Source organism: Trichosurus vulpecula, chromosome 8 (assembly GCF_011100635.1).
Source record: "Trichosurus vulpecula isolate mTriVul1 chromosome 8, mTriVul1.pri, whole genome shotgun sequence".
Classification (NCBI taxonomy): Eukaryota; Metazoa; Chordata; class Mammalia; order Diprotodontia; family Phalangeridae; genus Trichosurus; species Trichosurus vulpecula.
In genome coordinates, this window is record NC_050580.1 from 115,058,175 (window position 1) to 115,080,655 (window position 22,481).

Here is a 22,481-nt window from a genome sequence, read left to right on the forward strand (position 1 = left end):
TATGCTAATTTTTTCTTATTGACCTGACAAAAATCTGCTTAATTTTAATAAATTTAGTAAAATTATTAAATAAATTTAAGATTAATTTATTAAATAAATGTAATAAAATCTGCTTAATATTAATAAATAAAAACCAGAAATTTCATATTTTTATAACCAATTTATTTCAGAATCCAAAACTGCATGTGATAGCTTTGAAAAAAAACACATATGGTCTTTTAAAATATATTCAAGACACAAGTTTAATTTGCCTAAAATGTATAAATTTTTGGTGATGGTGGTTGTCGCCATCCTCCCACCCCCACACATATACTTCTCTCTCCCTAACTACCTAATATTTAACTACTTTGTATTTATTCTCTCCATATTTATTCTGTATTCAGGGAGTGCCAAAAGTCTTAATGCAGTTTTAAACTTCATATGCATAAAACTACACTAAGAATATTAAAAAAAAATAATATTCTACAGGTTTATGTTTGTACATATCTTTCTCATTAGAGTATAAGCAAGGTATACTGGTAAATGTTTAACAACCGGCTCTCCAAGAGGAAACATGTACACATATCACATTTTTAAATTTAATCCACATTATTAACATAGTCCTCATCACTTTTTAAAGTCTGTACAACCAACAAAATGATAAATGCCTTGTAGCATTTGCTGATTTGAGACTCTGTATTTCTTTAGCATTCATGATGCTGCTCTTCTGGTTCTCCAGCCTCCGTCTGTTCTTCCCTCCCTTCCAGCTCATCAGTACCCATCACTTCAGCTGCGCAAACAACTCCCAGATCTGTGTCTCTAGCTGTGACCTTTCACCTGTGTTCCAGTACCTCATCTCCAAATGCAAGCTAACTATTCCTTCTTAAATGTTCTTCCATTACCTTCAGCTCAATTTGTCTAAAATTCACATAAACAAACATTGGTTAAATACCTCCCTATTTCGTTTTGGCCAAATCTACAATTTCTATATTGGATGGAGTGCCAGATTTGGAGTCAAGAACATCTGGATTCAAATCCTGCCTCCTACACTTATCGGTATCACCCTGGCCAGATCTCTTAACTGCTCTGAGCCTCGGTTTCCTCATTTGTAAAACGGGTACAGATCTGTACTGTAGGGTAGGGTCGATGGGAGGATCAAATGCGAGTAACATTTGCACAGTGCTTTACGTTACATTAAGTACTATGGAAGCTATCTGGAAAGTCTCAGTTTTAAACTTAAAGTTGCACTAAGACGTTCAAGACAGCCTGTGTAAATTTAAGTTATGTTTAGGATCAAGCAGCTCCTGCTGTAGTGCTACCAATGTAGATTAGCCACTTGTCTTAGTTGCCTGGTACATTGAGTGAGAGACTGGTCACAAAGCTAGTTGTCTCAGAGGCAGATTTGGCCCCCAAGATCTCTCTGACTTCAAGGCTAGCCCTCCCTCCTCTAGGCTACCCTGACTCAGGCGATGGGGTTACAAAGATAAAAATGAAATAGTCCCTGCCCTCAAGGAGCTCACATACTTTGGAGGAGATTTAAATATGTACACAGATAAGATAAACTGTATACACAGGTAAATAGCTGAGTCACTGGGGAAGAAAAGAGGCACTAACAACGGGGAGGTTAGGGAAAGTTTTAAGGAGAGTGCAGAGTTGAATCTTGATGGAGAGGCAGAGGAAGTGCATTTCAGGCATGGAGGAACACTTGGTGAATGAGTTAAGGTGAGAGAGAGAATTTTTAAGATGAAGACATGGCAAATGGTTCAGTTTGGATGAGACAGAGAGTGTGAGAAGGAGATGAATGTCAACTGAGGCTGGAAAAGTCTTACGGTGGAACCAGGGCCTGAGATACCAGAAGGAGGCATCTTATTGATCAGGGGAGTGACGTGAGCAGACAGAGTCATTATTAAGGAGATTATTAAGACAGGGGTGTGGAAGATGGATCTGAGATGGGGAAGACAGGAAGCAGGGAGGTTGATTAGGAGGCTACTACAGTAGCCTGGATGAGGAGTGATTAACGCTTGAACTTGAGTAGTAGTTATATAAGTGGAATGAAGGGCATGGATTTGAGAGAGAGGTAGAAGTAACCAGGCTTGGCATTTGATTAGATATGAGAAGGTGAAGAGACCAAGATGACTGAATTTACAGACCTAGGCACCGTTGCCTTCCAAGCTTATCACTTTCCCCTTAGAATAAAGATCGTATGTTCTATATTTCTATCCTTCCCATCACAGAAGTTCAAATCTTTCTGGTCATTTTGAATTTCTGCTTTCTCCATTCCCTTATATCTGATCACTAAGATCTTTCCATTCTTCCTTAACATTTTTCTCATATCTGTCCCTTCCTTTCCACTCCCATTGCCACAACTCTAGTTTGTCTTCACCAATCAGTTTTCCCCTTCCTTAACCAGTTTTAGTCACTCCTTTACTAGAATCACAGGCCTGTAGGATCATAAATTTAGTTCTTGAAGAGACTTCATAGGTCATCTAGCATAATTGCCTCATTTTATGAATGAAGAAACTGAGACCCAGAGAGTGGCAGCAATCTATCCAAGGTCTTGCTGGGGGCAGAGCTGGAATTTGAGTCCAGGACCTCTAACTCCAAATTCAGACCCCTATCCATGCTGCCTCCCTGTCCTACAATGACCTCAGTTCTTGCCCTGGCAAATATATTGATAGACCCTAAACTAAATACTTTTCATATCAGGATCAGAATCACACCCCATTCTCTGATCACTGGTACTGTAACTTACTTGGTTGTGTACCTGGATTTATGACTCCTTACTTACTCTTGACTACTGATAACTACCTTTATCTGAACCATCTGTATTTCTAATCTCTTGCCTGCATTTGACTTAGAATACCAACACACTCTACCCCTTAGCTCGCACCTCCTAGAGCCCAGTGACCGCTCTGCTCCCCCTGTCCAGGGGTGCATTGGATTATCCTTGTTCTGTTGCTTCTCTTCCTGGTGTGCCAGGGGAGAGAAATTCTCCTGTCTCGTAAAGGTCCCTTGGACCTGAATTTCAGGCACCTTTGATCTGAATGATCCAACTCCAGTGTCTGTGTCTTTGTACGGTGGTCCCCCCAGAAATTCTGCACCACTTCTTCTTACCTGGTTCCTGCAAGACTCAGCTTAAAAGCTACCTTTTATAGGTAACCTTTCCTGATTCTACCTCCCTCTTAACTGCTGGTGTACTTTTTCCCCAAACTGTTTTGCATCCATTTGTTTGATTTTATTTATATATTTATATATGTACATGTTTTTGATATAATGGTAGCTTCTTGAGGGGAGAAGCTTTTTTCATTTTTGTCTTTATATCGTAAGTGTTCAGCTCGGTGCATGGCATATAGTAGGTGCTTAATAAATGCTTATTGATTTACTAATTGAAGTGTAAAGTGGATGCAGATGAGTCTCCTTTTAGTCCTTAGGGAGAAAGGGTCTGGAGACTTCAGGGTTCCTTGGAAGTCTCAATATCATAGGTCTAGAGGTTGAAGGAACACCAGAAGTCATGTGATTCAACCCCCTAATTGACATCAGAAAAACTGGAGCCCAGCTACTTCCCCATAGTCAGTCAGGCAGTTGGTGGTAGATTTGGTCTTGGAGTCTAGGTCTTCTGACTCTAAAGCTATGTTCCTTCCCCTGTACTGCTATTTTTCTAGTCTGAGGACCTCAAAGACAGGGGCAGAGGTCAAGACTCCTGGATCTTTGTAGCAAACTGGGGCTGTCATATCCTAAAGGTTGGTAGCCTTTACATTTCAAGTATGGAGGACCATGCTGTGAAAGGTACTTAGTATATAATGAGACCCTCTAGCCAGCAAAGGGGCTCTTGGCCAGTGTCCACATGGGCTTGCAAAACAATGACCTTTGTCAATAACTGAGGCAGGGAGGAAAACATTGTGTCTGGGGTTTAGATCACTTTTTATCCTTAAGTGTCTTAGTAGTGTTAAATGAATTGGAACACAAACTGGGAAATGTTCTGAGGTTTCTGTTTTGAATACAAAATTTAATGATGCTTGAACTCCATTTATAGGAGTGGCAAGGAATTTATTATGCCAAAAAGAAAAATGGGGATAATATACAACAAAATGTGAAGATAATACCTGTCATCGGACAGGGAGGGTGAGTAGAAAGAAATCCAGTGCTTCAGTCAACAGATATTTACTTTTGTGTTGCTTCAAAACTGACCTTACAGTATGCCTATTTGAGTAAGTTAAAACCCTCAGCAAGGTCATAGGTAAACTAGAAAATTAATTTGATATATCCTAAATACCTTCACAACAGTGATTTTGGGTTTTTTACAATGGTGATTTTTTTAAAGTAATTGTTTTCAGGGGATATAAGCCCATCTTTCTCTCTAGAATTCTTTTTATCTGTCTTCTATCCAAAATTATTCCCATCCCCCATTTTCTTCCATACAAGAAAGAATTAATGTCACATCCCTTAAACCCTTTTTCCCCACCTGTGCAGCTAAAGTCTCAGTAGTGACATACACATATACAAACACAAAAATAATATTCAAATCAAGTCAACAGGTATTTATTAAGTATTTACTATGTGCCAGGCAATGTGCTACACCCTGGGAGAAAGGCACACATTAGCTACAAAGCTGAAGGCAGAATGTTCGGTTTATAAGTGGCATTGCCAATGAAGAAAAAATACTAGAGGAAATGTGTTACTCTGCATATTCTAGGCCTTTACTCCTAAATATTATTTTTGCTATAAAGCAGGAAAAGCAACACTTTTAATTTATTGTTCAATAGTAAATTGATTTTACATTATTCACATTTGTGTAACCAGTGTGACAAAATTCCAAACTATTTTGTTTCTTTTCTTGTTTTCCCCAGTGCTTTGTATGTAGTAGGTGCTTAATTATTTTTCATTTAGTGGATTGAATGAATGAGATGATGACTCCCATAGGTTACCCCTTGTAACCTTTGTGAATTTCACCATTCTCCAGCATAACACATGGTGGAACTCAGCCCTTAGTTCTGAAAAATTTCCTGAATATTTCTTAGGAATAACAGAGTTGAAATACTTGTTGTTTAAAAAAAATGCTATTAATTCCTTTAGAATCAGTTATATCTTTTTGAAGTTTTGGGTTATTAGTTAATATACCATGGCAATTTTCATTCTGTCCCAAATTTGACGTTAGAATTCACTAGGAGGAGATCTCACATTTCAGCCTTGTCCCATTATCATCTTCACTAGCAAGAATTTCCATAGAGAAACAGTGATTTCATTGCCCTTGTGAAGAGGGCAAGAAGGCACTTGTTGGTTGGGGAGGCACAGTCAGGTTGGTATGTGATTCTCACCATGATAATGGAGAACTATCTATATCTATGCATAAGGGTTTCTTTCTCCAACTGAGGGGTGACATATTTGCCAGATAACTGGAGAATCATGGCTAGAGCTAAAATCCTAAAGGAGATGTTGGTTAAAGAAAGAGGTGAGGCACAGAATGACAGAGAAGTGAAAAGAGGATCTTCTACATGAGCTTCTCCAAAAGAAAAATAAACATTATGCTTAGATAACCATTCATTACCATTGCCAGAATCACATGCAAATATATCTAGGCCAAAAATTGAGAAGGAAGAGAATGTGGGCTTGAGTGCTCCATAAACTATGCCAGTCAAATCCATCTGTGACTAGATTGTAGCTGCTTGGATCAGAAACTTGGGCTATGCTAAACATATCTTTGCACATGTTTTTTGTATCTCAGTTAAAAAAAATTAACCCATTTTTTGATGGGAATGGTGGTGCACACCTATAATCTCCGATACTGGGAGAGGCTGAGGTTGGATTGATTGAGTGCAGGAGTTCTGAGCAGCAGTAGGGCTAAAGATCTGGTGTCTGCACTAAGTCTGGCACTAATACAATGACCCTCTTAGAGCAGAGGGCCACAAAAAAGCCTAAGGAGTAAACGATAGTTATCCATTGTACATCATGACTTTTCCCATCACAATTTCGACATATTGCAAGTCAGCATAAGAAATTAAATGGGAATTTTTGGAGAGTTTTACAGAAGCTGCAGATGACACGCAAAGGCTAGCAGATGACGCAGAAAAAGTATCTTTATTTAACATTGACTTATATATGGCCTATGACCAAATACTTAGCACAGATTTTACAATAAGGTACTATAAGCACCTCATAAAAGAGAAAGGAAAAATTCAGACTTCTTCTCTGGTACAAAGAAAGGTCCAAAAATATTTTACGTGGGTTTGCAAGATTGCAGGAGCGCCACACCCCTAGCCCTTGTGTATAGAAGGGATAACTATACTCTTCTAGCCCAGGAGATATAGAGTGACCCAGAGTCTCAAAAAAATCAATGAATAAAATAATAAAACCCATCATTGAATGAAACTTGATGGAAAACTAGATTTCTTTCTTCCACTCCACCAATTTTTGCAATTCTTCAGAATGATTAGTAACGTGATTAAGATAGTTGTTCCTTTATTGCTACTTGGCCCTAACTGACCATTTCCCATAATATGCTTTCTAAAAACCCTACTGAAGGAAGAGTTTATATCAAACTATATGCAGTTATTAATAATCACTTCAAATTTCTTGGAACCAATCAAAGGCAGAAAAGTAAGTGTGGATAACACTGCCTCTGTGTCAGCCTGGGTTACAAAGTAAGCTACAATATAATGACACCTTCTTGGGAATTCCTTTCAAATGTTGTAGAATAAAAAATAACCTCCTGGGTCTGAGCTAGAATTGCATACCTGCAGTGAGGGGGGTGGAGTTTCCATGTAACGCCTCCTCTGCCTTCTCCTAATTCAAACTCCTCTAGTTCCTATAGCATGTGAAACACTGATCTATGTTTCCTTGGAAGGACTTATACTAAATTTTAAAAAAATAAACAAACATGAGAATAAGCGGAGAGGCTTCTTTCAATTTCAGCAAACATGAATTTTCGGAAGTCTGTGAAGGTAATAAAAATGTAGCCTCAGAAGAAGTAAAAACTGCTGATGGTGGTAGCTCAGAAAATGATACCCATTAGGCAGGGTTCTGTGGGATGAAAGTTGTGCTTGGATTTCCACCTCCCTTTCTCTCATATGAAAATGATTGAATTCTTTATCTCCAAGACATTGCAATTACAAAATCCTTAAGACAAATATCAGTGGTTTCCTGTGCTCTCAATTTTTCACCTACTTCTCAAAAACCATCAAAAACAAAGATACTGGATTCCTTAAAGTTCAGTAGGTTATAGATCCACTTGTAGTCAAAATCAAAATCATTTCGAAGTTGAATTAATACATTTGTCATCCTTGTACAAACAAGCTATGATTTTTAAATACACTAAACATTGGTTTAGGAGCAAACTAGGTTACGTGCAAACCAATTTCCAATGGATTCAAAATACCCAGAAATTGGACATCTCTTAGATATGTGAGAAACCCCTTCTTTCCCATTCTGTACTTAAACAAGAAAACCTTTTTTTCAAAATGTCCTTAGCCAGTTATCATGCTTCTTACGGGAACCAGAAAAGTAAAGCTTCTTTTTTTTTTTCAAGGAAATTTTAGAAAGAACTTTGAAATCTACTTTGTAAACTCCTTTCTGGAGTTCATCAAATAGTCAAGAGAACTGAAGAGCTTCAGAGCTTAGCTGAGATGGTTTGTTGTATTGTGAGAGCAAATCTGGCTAAGTTTAGGAGAATTTGACAGGAAGCTTCAATGTTTCCAGGGTGGATTCTAATCAAACAGTTTATTGAAGAACAGCCTCACTGTCCTGGGCACCACTGAGCTGGTTAAGTTGCCCAAGAGGTGGCCACAATTGCAGTACATGTGAAGCAAGCATCTTAAAGAATAAATTACTGTTTGCTGTTTTGAGTCAAAGCACTGACCCCCTGCCCTCAGCCTCAGAATTCTGTTGCTAGACAGGTTTTGCTTCGTTGTCCGACCCAGTTGACGTAGTTACTGAGCATAAGATTCGTTTCTTTGTAGGGAAGAATTTGTTTTCTTTAAAGAGCTACTCATTTTTCTACAGAGACACAGATGGATGTTCCTAGACCCCCTGCTCCTTTATCAATGACCTTGGATAGAAACCAGAAAAGTAAATATCGTGCCCTGAGCATTTTGTGTACTGGCTAATACCTTTGACTGTTTTTTGTTGTCCTCATAAAAGAAAACTAGACTGGGTTAATCAGCGTGGAGAATCAGAAAGAAAATAATGCTTTTTTTTTTTTGCTTGCAGAAAGATTAGACACTATGTGTCCATTAGTAGAGTGTGCAGTGACACCAATAAGGTCAGTAAAAAGAAGGCTATTACCCAATATCAATTCCGGCAAAAATAATACGCATGAGTAATTAAGGAACATGAACTAATATCTCTGAGTATTCATTTATAGGTAGAAAAAACGTGCGAACGTGTTCAGGCTGAATCTCAAACAGGTAGGATATCACATTTTCCTTCTTGTGTTACTCCTACGAAAGTTTCTGTGTGTCCTCAGCATGGGTAGTAATGGGATTGTAACCTAATAACTTCACCTCTCTCAGAGTAATTTTCCTCATTGGTTAAATGTGGATAATAAGAGTGTAAGGGTCAAACTAGAAAATGTTATATAAAGCTTTTTGCCAACCTTAAAATGATATTTAAATGGGAACTATTATTATCAATAATCACACTGTTCTGCAATGCAGATCACAACCCACCGGTATGCTGAGGGGCGCTACCTCTAGGTCTCTCGGCATTGTTCAGATACCAGTAGAGCATGTGAGCTGCGTCTCAGTTATGCCCATATGGCCAGCTCCTTTCTTTTTCTGGTCATTCATTTATGTGATAACAAAGCTTTTGCCACTTGTGCAATTTCTAAACTTGTTAAATTTATGCAGAATAGACTTTAAAAGACCCTTTGACACTGAAGAGGTTTCATAATATCCTGGAGGAGAAATAAGTTTTTATTACCAACAAGGGGATAGTTCTATACCTGCCTGGCTTGTTTTCTCTGAGACTTCACAGAATCCCAACCACACATGACTTTGCTCACTTTTGTATTATTTAGAAATGTAAGATTTTCTCCTATATTCAATTCTAGTTTAAGAAATATCTGGGGGTCGGCTAGGTGGCGCAGTGAGTAGAGCACCAACCCTGGAGTCAGGAGGACCTGAGTTCAAATCCGCCCTCAGACACTTGACACATTTACTAGCTGTGTGAGTTTGGGCAAGTCACTTAGCCCCAATTGCCCTGCCCAAAAAAAAAAAAAATTGGCAAGTACCTACGTGTCAAGCACTGTGCCCGGTATAAGGGATGCAAAGACTACAACAAAAATAGTCCCTGCTTTCAAAGACCTTCCAGTCTATTGGTTGGAAACCATAGATACAGATAGGTAAATAAAGCAATTGGAGCCTCGGGGTAGAACTAACAATTAGGGGGTCAACAAAGGTCTCTCTTTGAAAGTGGCATTTGAATTGAGACAGGATTCCAAGGTGTGGCAGTGAGGAGAGAGAGATAACCCCTCTCAAACTGTGAACAATTGAATTGGTTAACTCAAATAAAAAAAAAATTATTTGATGATGCTTAGTAAATCTTCATTTGCCAGAGCACCATATGGGCAATGGGCAATAAGCTTTCCTGATTAACACTTTCACAATAATGTTGTTTAACACATTTTAACCAAACTGCAGTGTGTCCTAATGGCATTCCGCCTTTGACTCACTTGTAGCATAATTCCAGCAAAACAATCCCCACCCATCCCTGCCTCCCCGCTTCAACATCATTTCATGATATTAGATGGTAGATGTGTTTTGTGAAGCTATGGATGCCAGAGGCACTCCACTTTAAAGCATGACCCCTGCCAGGCTTCTTGAACTCTAGGTTGATGTCAGGTACACCTGTTATTTAGAAGAATCTCTTCCAAATCTGTCTACCATCTATATACTATCTGTCCTTTCTTAATAGATCATGGTACAGAGATCCTTATCCTCTGCCCTAATCAGACTAGCTTTCTAACTGAAGATTGAACACACTCCACTCATCCTTACCTTTTGTATTTTTTCTCATACTGTTTGCTGGCCTTGAACTTAAGCTTCCTACAAGGCCCAACTTAAGGCTCATCTTTTGGACAAATGACCTTACCTGTCTAGGCTTCAGTCTTCTCATTTGTAAAATGAGGAGATGAAAGTAGAGGACAGGTCATCCCCCCTCACCTGCACTATTGCAGTGGCCTCCTGCATACTTGAATCCACCCTCTATATAGCTGCCTAATTGATATTCCTAAAGCAGAGATTCTGACTGTTAATCTGCTGTTCAATGAATGCCAGTGACCCATTATTACCTCTAGGATAAAGTGTAAACCCTGTTTGGCATTTCAACCCATCACAATCTGGCTCTAACCTACCTTACCAGGATTATTATACATCAGTCCACTTAACATAGTCTATGAACCAGTCAAATTGGTCTTCTTACTATTTGCCTTCAGGCTTTCAAACAGGACATCCCACATGCCAGTAATGTACTGCTTTCTCACCTCCATCTCTTGGAACCCCTAGTTCCCTTGAGAGCTCCCATTTAAGAGAGTGCCCAGGCCAGCCCTGCTCACTTCTCTTCTGGCTCCACTCCTGACTGCCCTGAAGTGGGCACCTTCCCTGCCCACAACCTCCCCCAGCCTCTCCTTTCAGCTCCTTTTTCAGTGTTGTCTTCTTTTAAGTTCATATTTGTGTTCCCAGTGTTTAGCACTGTGCCTGAAATATAATGAGTACTAAATAATTCTCTGTCTACCTGTCTATCCATCTATCCATCCATCCACCCATCCATCCATCCATCCATCTATCCATCTATCTATCCACCTATCTACCTGTCTATCATCTATCAATCTATCTACTGATCTATCACCTCTCAGCTATCATCTATTTACCTATCATCTATCATCTATCTATCCATCTATCCACCTACCTGTCTACCATCTATCTGTCTATCATTCATCTATATATCTAGCCGATCTAATATATTTCGCTATCATTTGTCTAGCACCTATTTCTCTGTCTATTAATCATCTGTCTCTCATCTATCTACCCATCTCATCTATCATCTATTTATCACCCATCTATTTATTATTCATCTATCTATGTATCTAGCCAATCCAATCTATTTCTCTATATAAAGATCGGTTCTGACACCATCTCTCCTACATGAGACTTTTTCTATTTATATCCTCCAGGATATTCCCAAAATTACTCAGTATTTATTTTATGTTTACTTTGTATATATTTAATTCATACTTCTATGTATCCCTATAGTTTCCCTAAGAGAATGCAACTATCTTGAGTGTAGGAACTGTTCCATTTTGAGCTTGGTATTCCTAAAACCATACCTGTCATGTAGTAGGTATTTGATAAGTATTTGTTGATTGGTTGAAAGAGTCTGAATCTCCTTCAAGAGACCAATTTTCCCAAGAATGGAAGTTAAGCTTACTGGTCTGTAGTTCGTAGACTCTGTTGTCTTCCCTTCTTTGAAAATTGGAACACATTTGACCTTCTTCAATCTTGTGGTAGCTCTCTTCTTTCCCATAATATTTTAAATATCATTGAGAGCAGTTCAGCAATCATACCTGTCCTGTCAGTTCTTGCAGTACCCAAGGATGTGGTCCATCTGGGCCATGTGATTTATGTTTTTGAAGAACAACCAAATGCTCTAGTCTAAACTCCCTAGAAGTCATTTTTCTTCGACCATTTCCAATATTATAGTTATTCTCCTTTGCAGAAGAGGATGAAACAAAGTAAAAATTGAAGAGCTTTGCTACCTTCTGTTAACAGTCATCCCTGTCCCATTCACTCCAAGCAGAGGTCCTATTCCTTCTTTGATACTTCTCCCATAAAACTAAAAAAACAAACAAACAAGAACAAAACAAAATAGAGAACCTTTATGTTGTCTTCAGCTTCCCTTACCACCTCAGTTCATTCTGAGTTTTGTAATTACTGACACTTTTTTTTTTACAGGACCTTCCCACACTCTTATTCATTCTCCATTACTTAGGCTTATTTCCAACTTCTGTATGTTTCCTTTAAAATATAAGTGAGTTTGTGAGTTTCTTGTGCATCCACATCGTTCTCTTTAGACAAATTCCATTTCTCCTCCTCATTTAAATTGTTTCACTTTGGGTCTTCAGAATTTCATACGGAAAAATTTAAATAGCATTAGTTATTTCAAGGATCCATAATTACAGATGGAATGGGTACTACCTTCATCTATAAAGATTACAGTTCCTCTAGACCTTGATATACTATCTTCATGAGATGCTTCAGCCAAAATAAGTCATGATCTAATGACCAGAAGTCTAATAATAAGACTCTCCAAACCTAATACTGGTCATTGGATAACAGACATAAATCAAACCCATCACTAGACCAACACGCGAAGCTCCTCCTGCCTGGCAGAACTTACCAGAGCTTATGTTCCACTATCATAGTCTTTGTTAATCCAAGTTCTCCTCCACATCTCAACAAACAATCAGATTAAACTTGGAGGAGGTAAATAATGTTATTTGGGTTGGGACCTATGAAGCAACATGCTGTAGTAGATAAAGGGACCAGTCTTAGACTCAGGAAACCCTGAGTTCCACTCCTTCTAACACATACTAGCTGAGTTTTTCTAGACAAGTCACTTAACCCCTCAGCCCTAGGCAGTCCTCTAAGACTGTAAGTTGCAGACCAGCTACAGACCTAGATATGGCTAGGTGGGATAGTGAACAGAGTGCTGGACTGGGAGTCAGCAAGATCTAAGTTCAAATGTCTGCCTTGGACACTTACTAGCTATGGAATCCTGGGCAAGTCATGTAATTTCTTCTAGCCTCAGTTTCCTCATCTATACAATGGGGATAAAAATAGCACTTACCTTATAAGATTGTTGTGAGGATTAAATGAGGTAGCAGAGATGAATACACTTGGCAAACCTTAAAGCACTATGTAAATGCTAGTTGTTATTATTATTATTATTATTAATTATGCATTGAGCAGGGGACATTCCTATACCAGGAATTCCATACCTAATGAAATCTCAGCTCTGGATTCAAACAAAAACTAATACTATGTTATTTAAACATTTTAATAGAGCAGTGCAAAAGACCAGCACATGACTGATTAACAAACCAATGGACCAGGCAATAATTAGCATAAGTGCCAAAAGAAGGCTTAAAGCACCAGGCTGAAGTGGTCAGGAAGACTTTATAGAATAGGCAGATCTTAAAGGATGGATGGAAATTCCACAGGGAATGATAGGAGGAAGTGAAGGCACTTCAGATGAGTAGGAATGGAAAATGGAAACATGGGAAAATACAAGGGTGTTTTTTTGGGGGGAAGGGGAGATGGAGTGAGCCTTGACAGTGAATAGGGCAGTCAAGCTACAGCAGAAGGTCTATGCAGGAGAGTGGTGAGAGAGAAAGGCAAAAAGTTAGGCTGGAGCCAGATTATGGAGGGCTTTGCATGTCAAGCGAACGAGTTTGAACTTCGTCCTGTAGGCATTAGGAAATGATAGGGAATTTTTTGGTTTTGTTTTCATTGTTAAAATCAGGAGAATGAAATGAGCCGGGAGGGAGGTTATTTGGGAAGTTTACTCAGGCAGTGATGTATAAGATGGTAGAGATTGGAGGCAGGGAAACCAGTTGGGAGGCTATCAGAGTAGTATGTCAGGAAGGCCCAATGGGCCTAAACTAGGGTGGTGACAGGCTGAAACAAAAATATAAAGACAGAAGAGATATTAGGAGAGAAGGATGAAAAGACATGGGGACTATCTGGCTATGAGGAGAGAACAATCAAAAACAACTCAAAGGTTTTGAGCCTGAAGGAGACAAAAAGATGGTGGTGCTATGGACAAAGACAGGGAGGGCTAGAGTTAGATTTGGTTTTCAGGGAAAGCCAACAGGCTTACTGGCTGGTCACATTTAGAATATACCCAAAACCAAGTGCTGTGGATGTCCCCTATCAAAAGAGCTCACTTTTCAACCCCCAAGACTTTTAAAACCACTTATATTCTATAGAAAATGGAGAAAATTTGGAGGGGGGGGGAAATCAAATTTTTTCTACTGATTCACTTCAGGTTTCATTTAAAGGTTAAAGGGGGAAATCTTTTCAATGTGCATTTCTTTCCCTCCTCCCACTCACAATGTCCACTTTAGACTATTTCTTTACAGATTTCTAGGAACTCTCTGCAAGCGTATGATCCAGAAACTCTATACAAGGAACCTTTCTGTGTGGATTTTTTTTAACAAGGTGTGGAATGTTCAGCCAAGGGAGAGTTCTAATTGGCTAACATTCCTCACCACTTTATAATGGAAATTCTGACATGGCTGTCTTCCTTGCAGTTCAACTGGGTCTTGTTCTTAGAAGGGAACATTATTGGCCTCGGTGAAACTGTAACATTACTGAAGCTGTGGTACTCTTATCCCACATTGAATTATAATTTATTTTCTGAAAATTTTAGACTGGGGTGGTTTGCTATTATTCTTCTAAGAGATTTTTTTAAAAAAACAACAACAACATTGTTTCCACAGATAATCAGTGTTGCAGACACAAAGATAGGAGGAAAGGTTCATTAGATGTCAGATCAACCACCTCCCGAGGAAGTGATGGTATGTGACAAATAGGGCAACAGGAATGACTGTCATCTCAATATTATAGAATCTTGGCCTGCCCACTTTCATTTGTGCATATTTTAAAAGTTGTAGTTATTTTCTTTCATTCTAGATTGCACTTTCAAAAATAATCTCTTTCAAAGGCTTTATAGGAACTTGCCTTTTCCAAACTTCTCTGTGTATTTCTTATAGTACAATGCATGGTATTCTTTTATCTTCCCCATTATATATATTGATTCATGCCATTTTGTACAGTTTAAAACAAATTAAAATTGAATTATTATCAAAGAACTCTAGATGTTAATTTACCTGGTTTAATTATATCAGTGGCAGTATATGTAGTAGATACAGAAGAGGCCTTAGAAAGATCTGGGTTTGAGTCCAGACTTTGACATACTGTGTAATCCCAGGCAAATCCCTTAACCTCTCAGTATCCCCACAACTCCAATACTGTGAGTTGAAGAGCTGTTATTGATCTTTATTAGTTGAGTTTCCTTGTGGGGAGTTCCCAACGCCAGTGAAATCACAAGTCTAGTTCCTCACCCCTCCCCTCAAAAAATTGTTTAAGTAAATTTTTTGGCAATATTCATTGATCTCTGTTTGTGTCAATAGCTATTTTTTGTTAAGAAGGACTTATTATTAGCAAGATATCAGTTAAAGCCTAGGCTGGCCAGAATACTGGAAAATATACAGTGGAATAATCCTATTCCAAGTACAACCCAGTAACAACAACATGGAAGTGTCAACTTGATGGCTTGGAGTGGCCTGTTGGTTTTTTGCTTTGTCTTGTTTACTATACATGTGATCAAAATCATCCTAGATGGTATGGAAGCAAAGGCAGAGCAGTGAAGTGCATGCGTATGGTTGTCTTGAAATGTTCTGGCTCCTTGGCAGCTAAAGAACAAGCATTATACTAGGTGCTACTTCAAGGAAAAATGTGTCCGCAGCCTTCATTTGGGTAGGTGGATCGTAGAGGTCCAGGGTAGCCGGGCAAAGTAGAGACAGGACCAGAAGCAGAATCAAACTACCTACGTTCTAGTCCCCTATTTGCCATTTACCAGTTGTGTGACTTTGGACAAGTTGCTTCCTCACTGTCAGCCTCTTTCCTTTTCTGTCAAATGAGAGGGTTTTTTATAAAGTCCTTTCCAGGCCAAGCAATTGTTCTTCAGTAAGATTGTTGGTGCCTTCATTTAACAGTGTACCAACTGTATGTGGAATGTGAATAGGGACTTTTCCCTCTATCCCTATCCTAAATAAGGAACCATATCTTAATAATAACAATGGCCAAAAAAAAAATCACATCTCAGATCCAGAAAGCTTCTACTGCCTCATATAATATTTAGTCTAAGCATCCAAAATGATAGCACATCATGCTTTGAAAAATTGAGCCGGAAAATCATGTATTGTCCATTTAACCGTGGATCATGTTACTTATTCTTCCTAGAGTTGTGGTGGGGAAAAAGAGGAAATAACTCTAATATTTCAGGTTGGGTTTCTGGATTGATCGTAATAGGGAAAGCATAGGATTTAAAATCAGAGGATGTGGGTCTAAATTTGGACTGTACTATTTACTATCTTTCTGCCTCCACCTAAGCTCAACAGGCCTTAGTTCCTTCATGTAAAATAAGGCATGTGAGGGGCATATGGACTAAATAATCCAGTAGTTTAACATTTTTTAAGTTTTCCTTTCCACAAGGCACTGAGCCAGAAGCTGAGAAGACAAATAGAAAGTGAAAAACAGGTCTAACTGCAAAGAATTTAAATTCTATTGCAGGTAAAAGACATATATACAAATAAGTAACAGATAATTTGAGGAGGGAAACAGCATAAACAATTAGGGTAAGGAAAGACCTCATGTAGGAGCTAGCACCTGAGCAGAGATCTGAAGAAAGTTATGAATTCTAAGGCAGGGTCAAGGAGGTAGTGCATTTCAGTCAGGGAGGACAACGTGTACCAAGAAATTGAGATGAGAGATAAAATGCTAAATTTTGGGAACAGCAAATGTGCCAATTTGGCTGGATTATAGAGTGTTCAAAGGAGAATAAGTCTAGAAGGGTAGACCGGAGCCAGCTTGTCAATGGCTTTAAATGTCAAAGTGACGCCTTTGTGTCTTTACCTTAGAGTAAATACTCTTGAATTGGGAGATGACATAGCCAGATGTTTTAGAAAAATTATTCCAGGACTTGAGCGGAAGATGGATTAGAGGAGGGGGAGACGAGAATCAGGAAAAGCAATCTGGAGGCTTTTGCACTAGTCCAGGCAGGATGTGATGAGGGCCCAAGTTAGGGTCATATAAGTGAAAAGAAGGGAATAGAGGCAAGAGATGTTGTAGATGGAGAACTGACAGGACTTGGCTATTGTTTGGATGTGGGAAGTGAGAGAAAGGGAAGACTAAAGGACGACTTCAAAGTTGTGAACCTGGACGACAGGGAGAATGGCAGTGCCCTCAATTTCTAACTATAAGGGAACTTTGGAGGAAGTACTCATTGGCAAGGAGTGTGGATGGGATGTAGCATCACGTCTGTTTTGGGCATGTTGAAACTGAGATACCCATTGGACATCCAGCTCTCCAGGAGGCAGCTGATGATGTGGGGCTGGAGCACAAGAGAGACCCTTTTGCTTTCCTCCCTGCTATAACCTCAGCAGTGTCAGTGCATGGGAAGCTGTGATTCTTGTTAATAGAACAAAAGAAGCAGGTAGTCATACAAAAGAGGTTGATCGAGACTCTTAGAGCAGAGCAAGAAGATTTAATAGACCGAGCAGTTAAATGAACCTGATTTTGTCATCGTGGTTGCAGAGAAATGGTTTGTGTTTTAGAGATGGGTACCATTGCTTAGGGCAATGAAGTTTTCCTTAAGCTATTTCTCTGTTAATACTTTTGAGTCAGTGCCAAATTGCAGGGACAAATCTTCAGTGTGACTTTCTGTGCCAGAGAAGATTTAGGCACAGCCCTGGAAAATAAGGAGTCAGATTCCCTGGAAAAGGTAGCATGGCGGAGTGAAAAGAATATTGATTGTGACCTTGGACAAATCACTTTTGCTGGCCCCAATTTTTCTATCTATAAAAAGAAAGGGATGATCATTTCCAATATGCCTTAGTTAACGTCTAAGTTTCTTTCCAACTCTACAATTCTAAGATTGAGATGACTTGATTTGAGACACAGACTGTGTGGCACAATGTTTATTTACATTGGTAATCTTCATTTTATTTTAATCACAGGAAGTTCACAGAGACGGCACTCTTCCATGGCCAGGATACATTCAATGACTATTGAAGCACCTATCACCAAGGTATATGCTTTTACTTCATTTCTTCATTAAACTGAACTGCATGAACCAGAATTTCTATTGTCTGTTGGTGGTGGTGGTGGCTTTTAAAAATTCTAAATTAGCTCAATGTACAAGGAACTGTATCCCACAGAGATGAGGTGAGTCTTACGTAAGTCAGCAATGAGTGCTATCATTAGCTGGAACCTATAGAATTGACCTCACTTAGGTTTCCTGTAGTTTCACTAGAAAATTGAGTTGAATATAATAAAATGAAATTGATTGGGCACAAATGTAAAGACTGAAACTTTGGTTCAAGAACAGTGCCACATGTACAATGTAGCTAGAAGGTAGTTTAAATGAAAAAGATCTGGAATTTTCATGGACTCCAAGTTCAATATGAAATAGGGCTCTAAAGCAGCCAAAATGGCTAATGAGATGTTGGGCTGAATTGAGATAGACATAGCTTCCAGGAATCAGGAGGTGATAGTCTTGCTGTCCTCTACACTGGTCAGTCTACATCTAAAATATTGTGTTCAATTCTGAACACCATCTTTTAGAGAGGACATTCATAAGCTGGAGGGCAACCAGAATAGTAAAGATTTCTAAATCTATGCTATATAAAGACCTGGGGATGCTTAGCTTGGAAAAGAGAAGACTGGGGGGGGGGGAGGGGTTGGAACATGATAACTGTCTTCAAATAATTAAAAGGCTATCATGTGGATGGAATTGGTCTATTTATTTTAGTTCCCAAATAACAGAACCAGGAGCAATGGCCAGAAATTGGAAGGAGGAAAATTTAGACTTGATTTGAGGGAAAAGCTTCCTAACAATTGGAGCTATCCAAAATTGGAATGGGCAGCCTAGGGAAATAGTGGACTTCTTCCACAGGAGATCTTCAAGCCAAGCCTGGATGACCATTTATTGGATAGATATGTTGTAGTGGTGATTCTTTTTAAGATATGAGTTGGAGAAATTGGCCACTGAGTCCCCTTCCAACTTTGAAATTCTGTGATCTACTAAGTCTACAAATAACGCACTGTTTTAATATAGGTGATAAATATCATCAACGCTGCGCAGGAAAGTAGTCCAATGCCTGTGGCAGAAGCTTTAGACCGTGTGCTGGAGATCCTAAGAACTACTGAGTTATATTCTCCACAACTTGGGACTAAGGATGATGATCCCCATGCCAGCGACCTTGTTGGTGGCCTCATGTCTGTAAGTAACAAAGATAATAGTAGGGGGTGGGGGTTCACTTTTACATTTTTGCCGCATTTCACATTTTCAGAAACTAGAAATGTCCAGTCCTTTTATCTGAATACCCAAAGAACTATGGAGCCAGTGAATTTGTTAAGACTTAATTTTCAGTGGGTATGCCAAGGAACCTTGTTCAGCACCAGAACCTTGAGTCGCCAAATGCCCTCAGGACTTGGTCAATAGAACCAAGGCTAGCCCTAAAAGGGGGCAGTAGTTTGTCTTTGGCACCCTCTCAATTCAATTCAACAGACACTTATTAAAGCCCCTGTGTACAGAACAGTATACCGGGAGCTGGGGGAGATAATCAAGTTTAGATTAAGACACAATCCCTGCCCTCATAGAGTGTTCAGTCTAATCAAGGAATAGACATACACAAACACAGATAGCTGGAATGTATGATAAGGACACATTGGCAGTGAAAAGCAAAGTGCTATGTGAAGTCCAAGGACCTCTGTCCTTTCTGTTGCCAAGTCTTGTCATTTTCACCTTCAAAACATCCCTCATGTAATAACCCTTTCTCTGTTCTCAAATGGTGGCTCCCTCAGTAGAGGCCCTCAAGGCTCTCTTCACTCTAACCCATCCTTCACTCCTCTGTCTAAGTGATTTTCTTAAAGCAGTTCTGGAATGTCACTCCCCTATTCAATAAATCCCAGTGACTCCTTATTATCTCCGGGACCAAATATAAAATTTTGTTTGCCTTTTAAAGCCCTTTATGACCCGGCACCTTCGAATTTTCTACTCTTTTTACTCTTTACCCCCTTTCATGCACTCTCTAATCCAAGAGCACTGGCCTTCTTCTTGTTATGCACAGCATTCCATAACCCAACCCCATGCTTTTTTCACTGGCGGTCCCCCATTCCTTCATGGTCCTGATTTCAGCTAGCTGTCAGGAAAGAAAATACATAATAAATTATTCATACTAAGGTGTGAGTGACTTAAAATCCCCTAATATAGTACTCATACCTAGGAAAATCTACATTTTAACCAAGGATACTTCCAGAGGGAATAACCTAATTCAAAAGAAAAAAAATCTCTAGTAGTAGAATTTCTAACACTATTGAAGATAAGCAGAAGAGACTTTTTGGGTTGCAGAGATTCATGACACCATTCAAGTCACACAAAATAAAGGACTACCTAAGCATTAGGCTAATTGACATAAAGCCTACCAGTTGATAATAATAGATGATGCTTGGTAGAATTCGAACTCAGGTCTTCTAAGTCTAACATTATACCTACTATGCCATGCTACTACTCTACTGGTTACAGTGAAGCTACTGGGCATTAGATAGGACTGCCCTATAGATAATCTTGTTTAATCATTATAATTAAGATGACTAAAGTAACTCAACCAAGAAAAGGTTGTTCCAATTGTTTTCACTGTCTCAGCAACTGAAATGGATTAACTATATATACATACCATCAGTCCTTTTAAAAATGCCAGTTGAGTATAGTAAACATCTAACAGATGGATCAGGGACCAAAAAATATCTCAGAGAATCCATGATATTGATTTTGAGTCTTCCTTCTGCTGTGCAGATCACAGCCTATCCATGCTTTCTCATCCTGTGTGACTCATGTCCACATTCTCTACCTATTAGCCTGGAGATTTTCTATATTCCACAGGTTTCACCACAGCATTTGGGCTGTCCATCTGGTGTCCTTTGCCCTGGCTATATGACTCCTTTTCTGATCACACACATCCCTAATGACACCACCTCTGTAGGGCAAATCATTTGTTCACTCATTCAACAAGCATTTATTAAGCATCTATTATTATGTGTCAGGTACTGTTCTATGTGCTAGGGGCACAAAGATACAAAGAAAATAGTCCATACCTTAAGGAATTTACAGTCTTCTGGAGGGGAAAAAATGCATGCACATAGAGAAGAGGTGGCTGGCCTGGGCACCCTCCTTAAATGCAGGATCCAATCAGAGGGAGGGGCCCCAGAAGCAGAGGGCAGCAAGAGGTATGAGTTCCAGGACTGGGCTGATCTCCTAGAATGAAGAGGTTATATGGTAGAGAAGTCCAAAGGAGTATAACCTGGTGGAAAATGGGAATGTTATTATTACTGTTACTATGACGATTGTTGTCGTTGTTATTATTGTGTTCTAGGTGTGACAAAAAGCTAATGCAAGGTCAGGGAGGCCAGAGATGGGATATCGTGTACAGGCAACGGCTAGGAGGCCGGTTTGGCTGGAATGTGGGAGTGAGAAGAAGTGAAGTGAATTGGGTCTGGAGAGACAGGAGCATAGGATCATAGATTCAGAGCCAGAGGGTACCTTCGAGGCCATCTAGACCAACCCGCTCATTTTGCAGATGACAGAACTAAGGCACACAGAGTTTAGATGATTTGTGAGACAGGTAGAATGAGACTCAGCAGTATCACAAAAAATCCCAGGAGGAGATAATATGGAAGAGGAGGAGACTGTCCACAGCATCAGATACTGCAGAGAGGTCAAGAAGAATAAGGACCGAGAAGAGGCCATTGGTCTAGTGGTGTCCTTGGAGAGAGCAGTTTCGAATGCTGGGGTCAGAAGTCCGATTGCGAAGGAAAGAGAAGTGAGTGGGAGGTGAGGGAGTCACAGCAACAAACGTAAACAGCTTTTTTAGGAGTTCAGCTGACACTGAATACAACGGGGCATGTCACTCATGATGACGTGTTGCAGCCTGCTCTCACCAGCCATGCATCTCTCCTCTGGCCTTTGGTTTCATCCATAACCATGATTCCTCGGAGACCATAATGTTCCATGATTCACAGGAATACAGAAATATTAGAAGAATAGAGATATTAAACATGCTGTGTTTTGAATCACACTTTTTCAAGATCAAAAAAAGTCAAAAATGTTGATTAATTTAGTTAACCCATAGAAAAACTAGTTTAAGCTCCTCCATTTGAATGAATTACTGGTAACTACTATTTTTTAATGCCACATTGAGCCAAATAATCCCACTCCCTCCCTTCTTTGCCGATAGCTCATACCTTGGGGTGGAGTAGGGGTAATAAAGAAGGGGAAAAGGTGATAAAATGTGCCTGGAGCATACCATTCCTTTTGACAGGCCCCTTTGGAATAGATCTAATTATATCATTACATTATTATTGCATTATATCATTAGCAGGATCAGTCAGAATTTCAAAGGGCATGGATGACCATGTAAGCATAAATAAGACTACATTAGTATCTCCCTTCATGAATTCTCTGAGAATTAAGTTACTTTAAACAAAGCTGGCCATGTTTAAAACACTTCCTCATCAGTCCTGGAAGAAATACTCTGTTGTTCTGTAACCTTTCTATGCGTTGGATAAAGCAAGAGAAGAGCCAGCGTGACGTTGTGGGTCAAGTGGTAGATGGGACTCAGGAAGGCCTGGGATGACATCCTGACACTGATACTGACTGGCTAGGTAACC

General features: G+C 39.4%; 1 protein-coding gene across 2 annotated transcripts in view; it reads left to right on the plus strand.

Annotated features, from left to right (window-relative positions):
• PDE8A (phosphodiesterase 8A) overlaps positions 1-22,481 on the plus strand; it is a 253,472-nt gene that overhangs the window by 185,936 nt on the left and 45,055 nt on the right. The window contains exons 9-14 of one of the 2 annotated variants that reach the window (XM_036734908.1): positions 4,013-4,101; positions 8,182-8,233; positions 8,336-8,378; positions 14,471-14,548; positions 17,771-17,841; positions 18,871-19,035. In XM_036734908.1, the coding sequence (XP_036590803.1) occupies positions 4,013-4,101; positions 8,182-8,233; positions 8,336-8,378; positions 14,471-14,548; positions 17,771-17,841; positions 18,871-19,035 (498 nt within the window). The remainder of the gene's footprint in view (positions 1-4,012; positions 4,102-8,181; positions 8,234-8,335; positions 8,379-14,470; positions 14,549-17,770; positions 17,842-18,870; positions 19,036-22,481) is intronic. The other variant, XM_036734909.1, reaches the window with a different exon arrangement.